This window comes from Monoraphidium neglectum, assembly GCF_000611645.1.
Source record: "Monoraphidium neglectum strain SAG 48.87 unplaced genomic scaffold scaffold03578, whole genome shotgun sequence".
In the NCBI taxonomy this organism is placed as follows: Eukaryota; Viridiplantae; Chlorophyta; class Chlorophyceae; order Sphaeropleales; family Selenastraceae; genus Monoraphidium; species Monoraphidium neglectum.
Genome location: NW_014010051.1, coordinates 1 through 5,858, shown reverse-complemented (window position 1 = coordinate 5,858; position 5,858 = coordinate 1). Strand labels below are relative to the sequence as shown.

The following is a 5,858-nucleotide window of genomic DNA, read 5'->3' as shown; positions in this document are numbered from 1 at the left end:
GCCGCACCACTGACGCTGCGTCGGGGAACCTGGGTCGGGGATAGGCGCGCGCACATGCATTAAGCAGGGGGGGATGCCGCTGGGAGATGACCCTTTGCGTGCGGGCGGGGCGCCTGGCAACAGGGGGAGGTGCGGCCTGTTTAACTGATCGCAGCCTTTTGCATGCATGCGGGCGGGCCCCAGGAACGAACAGGATTTAAGGTTCTGGGTTCTGGGTTCAGGGACTGGAAGCCAGTGTTGCCTCACTTGGCGGGCGTGGCGCGCAGCAGGCCCTCATACACCCGGCTGAGGTCCCTCAGGTTGAAGACGTAGTGGAAGCGGCTGGGCGTGGGCGGCAGGCGCTCCACCACGTGCGAGAAGAGCTCCAGGGTCGCGTCTGTCAGGCCGCCGCCATCGCCGAGGCCTTCACGAACCTGTGTGATTTTGTGTGATTATGTGTGAATATGGGTGTGCTTGTTTGTGTGTGTGAGGGTGTGTGTGTGTGTGTGGGGGGGGTGTGGGGGGTGGTGGGGGGGGCCTTGTGTGAGTGCAGACGCATGCACAGACTTGACTGCCTGCAGGCCGCCACTTTGCAGGAAAGCCTGCAAAGCATTTGCTCGTGCAAGTGTTGCTGCGTGCAGGTCTTCAGGCGGCAGCGGGGGCTCACTGCATCTGGCATGCGTGCCAGGTGGCCGGCGAGGATGGTCTGGTAGATGGCCCTCAGGTTGTCGTTGGAGGGCGTCGCGATCTCAAACACGCTGAACAGGCTGATGAAGCGGGGGTCCACGCTGTTGCGCGCGCCGCCGGGCGGCCCCATGGCGCCCACCACCTGCGTGCACGGGCAGCAGTGCACCCTGAAGTGTGCATAAAGTGGCTGCTGCTTCTTTGCATGCAGGCCTGACCTTGACAGCAAGTTGCAGCGACGGATTGCTCACCCACAGTCCGCAGTGGCGCCTGGCACAGGCCCCGCCCTCCCTAGCTCCATGGCTCAAACCCCCAACAGCCTCCAAATACTCCCTCGGCAACACTGCAACCCATAAGGTGGCCCCAAAACCTCCCCACCTGCACGTCCTTGAGGTTCTTCCACCCCAGCTCCTTGCCGCGGTCGTACATGCCGCGCCGCTCCACCACCTGCCGCAGCAGCGCAATGGGCTGCTGCGTGCCGTACGCGTCCACGCGCGGCATGTTGAGGTCGTCGATGAACAGCACCAGGCGCTTGCCCACGGGGGGCCCGTACGTGTCCTGAGGGGGGGGGGGGAGGGAGGGGCCGGACGCAGCATAGTCAGCGTGCGGTCGGCACAGAACGCCTGTGACGGCGTGGCTTCAAGGAGCTTGCAAAAGTTGCGACCACGGGTGCTGACTTGCAACTCTGCCAGGTGGTGGTAAAAACGCACATTACTTTGCTGCACACACCCCTGGAAGCGTACTTGCAAACTGTGTGTGCATTGCACCCAACCCCCTAACTCCCACCCCTTCCCACATCCATCCCTTCCCATCCGACGGATAACCCTCCTCGGCCCGCCCACCTTGGTGCGCTTCTCCACGCAGTCCTCGATGGCGCGCTGCACGTCCGTACTGCTGGTCCTGCTGCTGAACCCCAGCGTGCGCGACGTGGCGGGCCAGAACTGGTCCAGGCCGGCCAGGAAGGCCGAGATGGTGACGCTCTTGGCGGTGCCGCTGTCGCCCACAAACAGGCAGGGGCGGCCGGCGCCGGCGACGGTCTTGAGCAGCCAGGTGGACCTGGGGGTGGGGCGAGGGGCAGCCGAGGGACGGGGTGCAGCGGGTGTCGCACTGAGGAGATTTGGGCGGGCAAAAAGCACGCCACGTGTCCAGATGTCCGATAACTTGTCGCGAGGGGATGGCTGGGGGGGCTGCATCGGTCCTTCAAAGGTAGGGAGCAAGATCCAAGGGCCCATGTGACTGCGATGAATCTGCTTGCAGCGCACCTGACGGTGTCCACCGTGGGGACGAGTATCTTGGAAAACGCGCCGTCCGCCGGGGGGACGTAAGGTCCAACCTGCAGTGTGTCAGGGTGCAACGGCGCCCCGTCAGTGGAGCTTTCTCCCTTGTGTTTCCTTAACGCAGCCTCCTGAGTCGAGCCTCTTCAGCATTCAAGACCGGCCGTGGACCGCGCGGGTGCAGGGCGCCTGGTGCATGCACGCCCCGCGCGGTCGCAGCCGGCCCCGCCCGCCACCTGACTCTTCCAGGAGCGCCAGCAGCCGTCCTTGGCGTCGAAGCAGTACTCGTACAGCGAGCGAGATGGCAGCTGCCCGGGAGATACCCTGTGGTGATTGAGTGCACGGCGATTTGTTGCCGACTGCCCTGCTCTCTTGGGGCCGCCGCCGGCACACCTGCTGACCGCATGCTCCTTCACAACCGTGAGGGCCTGGTTGTACCAGTACTGACGCACTAATTGGCAGGCGAAAGTATGAATGGCGTAATTCCCAGGCACTAGCGGAGCAGCTTTGAACATGGTGCCCACCCCTATGGGAGCCCCCTCCGTATATTGCTCTCACCTGTCGCTGTCGATCGTGCCCATAGCAGCGATGCTGCAGATGAAGGCGTCGAACCGCTCGCGCTCTTTGGCCTCTGGGCGCTGCACGAGGCAGGCGCCGATGGACCACACACAGCAGAAGATGAACAGGCCCTCCAGCACCTGCCGGTCATCAAGGGCGTGTGCCTTGTCGTGAAGGACAAGGCTTTGCAAAGGCGTCAATTTCAGCTGGGGCTACGCAGCCCCTTCCCATGCTTCGCAACGATCCTCTCAATCCCTAGTGTCTGCTTTGAGCCTGTGTCATCTATTAGCAGGGTTATGCTGCCGCCTCTGCAGCGCGGGCGTCTATCAATACATCCTTCCCACCCTGCGCCCACCTGCGGGTCCAGCACCTTGCCCCCGCCCTCCGCGCCCTCCCCTGCGCCCGCCCCCCCTAGTGTCGCGTCCAGCAGGCCGCACAGCTGCGCCAGCAGGTTCAGGCCCGTCAGCGGGACGCTCTGGGCCGGCCTCTTGACAACGTCGCCGCCGTCAAGCCCCTCAACCACCCAGTCGATGCCGGGGGCCGCGTACTTTTCAAAGAGCGGCCGCAGCGCGTCGGCCTCGCCGGGGGCGGTGCGGCCGTTGAGCCAGCGCCAGAGGAAGGGGCGCCAGCCAAGGTTGCGGCTGTCCACAAACACCATGCCGCACCTGCAGGCCGGGAAGGTAGGTGGTTTCCTCAACATTTGATTTGCCAAGCTTCAACCCGTGGCTGTCCGTCTAACCAGTCGCATACATAGCTCACTGGCAATGCGGCTGGCCGGGTTGATTGCTTGTACAGCATAGCGCCCAAAGGAGAGTCTGTTCACCTGCTGATGGTGGCGGGTGACGCGTACTGCAGGTCCGCCACCTCGAACAGCAGCTTGACGTGCGGCGCCAGGCGGATGCGCTCGCCGTTTGGCAGCGTGAGCAGCTTGTTGTCGTCCATCACGCTGTTCATGTTCTCGACCCACACCTGCGCGTGAACGGCGTGAGCCGTGCACCGGCCCCGGAGCATGCAGCAGGTGCAAAGTGATATCCCGGCTAGGACCAGCGCTGTGTGATCTGAGCCTACTGGCGGCAACCTGGGAACCGAGGCGCATGCGGAAAGCAATGGGAGGGCCGGGCCGCAGGCTGCAAGCCACGCGCAGCCTCACCCACGCACCGCGTCGACGTCGCCGTCAAAAACGATGTAGCGGGCCTCATCCCTCTCCGGCGGCAGCGGCTTGTTCAGCTCCCTGGGGAGGACGCGGCCGTGGCAAAACAGGCGGTGTGTGCCCACATAAGCAAAAGGAATGAGCGTCATCAGCAACGTGAATTGTCAGATTAAGCCAAGGTTGCATCTTAGAAAAAGCCTGGGACGGCTGTATGTTGCAACCCAGGGCACCCCCCCTCCCCTCGCAATCAGCACGAACGTCTTGCTGCATGCCTGAAGATGTTTGACAGCAGGCCGTCTGTCCAGTCGCGCGTGTCCTTGTCCAGCACCCCGTACAGCTCAGACACGCTGATGGCCTTGGGGTTGAGCACGCTCAGCGTGGTCTTGCGCCCCAGGCGCCCCTGGAGGATTGCGGGTGTTCAAAGATAAGCGACAGTCGCGGCAAGGCAGAATAGGTTCCAGGCTTCAGGCTTTGGGTTCGAGGCCAAACCTCGAGCAATGAGTGCCGCTCCTTTGTCAGTAGACCCGATAATCTCTGCCCCCTCTCGCTGGCGCCAGTACAGCTGCCGAGGCCGTCCACAGCCCCCTGCCCACCTGCGCGCGTGCCAGGGCCTGCAGGATGACGCTCTTGCCACCGCCGGTCTGGCCCACCACCATCGTGGTGTGGCGCGTGAGCATCACCTCATACAGCTGCACCACCTTGTCCACCTGGTTGCCAGGGGCCGTCAGGACCTGCGACAAAGCAGCCAGCCGCAACCGATTGTGCAATGATTCGGTGGTGCCACAGGAGACAGGGACAGCGGACCATCAGATCCAATCACAGCGCAAGCATGGCAGTCAGCTGACGCATGGTCTGGGCAGGCCGCAGTGCTTCAACAGCATGCACGCAGCGGTTGCCCGCCCCCTCGCCTTCCGCGCGCCGTCCCCACCTGGTACCCTGCGGCCGCCAGCTCAGCCTCCACCTCGTCGTTCAGACGGGGGTAGCGCACCCGCGGGCAGTCCAGCCCCGGGAACAGGTCCTCAACCTGGGTTTAAGCATAGAGGGGGCAGCGGCGAGGGAGAAAAGAGATTGTCATCAGATTAGGATCGCAGTTGTCAAAGCATCTTGTGGTCGTCCGCTTCTAGAGCCGTCCAGACTAGGGCTCTCTCCTGGCGTTGCCATGGCAGCGAACGAGCGGCTTCCCTGGCCACACAAGACAGCAATTGAACAAAATTCCTGGTGACGCGGCCCGCTAGCACAAATGAGTATGCTGCGCATATCGGTTACCCCCGAAGCATAGAAGCAGGCACATACCCACCCATCCACATGGGTGGTTGCGTGGGTGAGTGCAGGAGGTTGCAGCCTCCTGCACGAGAGTTTGAGCACCGCGCCGGCCCCGCGCACCAAGCCCAGGAAGAGCGGCACGTCGTCGTACACAAACTTGGGCAGGTTCATGTCCCGCAGCGCCCGCATCAGCACGAGCTGCTCCGACATGCCCGGGGAGCCGCGCTTGAGGGCGCCCGCCATGACCAGCACGCTCTTGAGGGCGCGCAGGCCAAAGTCGTAGTGGTGCTGCTTGGACAGCTGCTCGGCGGCCAGCTTGTACAGCACGGTCATCTTCTTTGCCAGGGCCTGGCCACAGTGGGTCGGTGTGAGTTGTGGGCAGCTCAAAGGGGCTGTGGATGGTGGGCAAGAGTACGCACGCAGGCCGGGGGCGTAGCACTTTCAAGGTGGTCCGAAAGATGGGTGGAAAAATCCCAATGGTCTGCCACTCAGAATCCCAACAATGATTGCATTGTGCCAAACGCCCGCACTGGCTACATCCTCCCTGAACATTTCACGTCCCCGGCACGCTGTTTGCGGCGGCGTGCGAAGGGCACCCGGCAGGCGCACCTTGGCGGTGTCGAAGCCCTCGCTGAACAGCATGATCTCGCAGATCTGCTCCATGTCGGGCACCACCATGGTCACGGGGCGGAACAGCGCCTTGAGGTTGTCCGGCAGCTCCGTGCGGCCCGCGTACCTAGGACGTGCGTGCGTCACGTGATGCGGGGGCTGCAGTTTAGTGCTTGGCGGAGGGCGGACTCCTGACTGAGCAGGAAAGCAAAGCACAAAAATGCACTTGACGGGCCTGAGTGCTAACAAGAAGATGTGTGAGTGTGTGTGTGTGTGTGTTTGTGTGTGTGTGTGTGTTTGTGTGTTTGTGTGTGTGTGTGTGTGTGTGTGTGTGCGCGCGC

General features: G+C 63.1%; 1 protein-coding gene across 1 annotated transcript; it reads right to left on the bottom strand.

Moving 5' to 3' along the window:
* Positions 1–242: 242 nt before the first annotated feature.
* On the bottom strand, positions 243–5,586 carry MNEG_13024 (dynein heavy chain; the record flags this gene model as incomplete). The annotated part of the gene is made up of 15 exons (XM_014038504.1): positions 243–413; positions 647–808; positions 1,042–1,221; positions 1,506–1,719; positions 1,926–1,996; positions 2,174–2,261; positions 2,496–2,635; positions 2,851–3,160; positions 3,319–3,464; positions 3,654–3,726; positions 3,933–4,045; positions 4,239–4,376; positions 4,574–4,669; positions 5,029–5,256; positions 5,518–5,586. 15 exons carry the CDS (start codon positions 5,584–5,586, stop codon positions 243–245), a joined length of 2,199 nt encoding a protein of 732 aa, XP_013893958.1.
* Between the last annotated feature and the right edge of the window lie 272 nt (positions 5,587–5,858).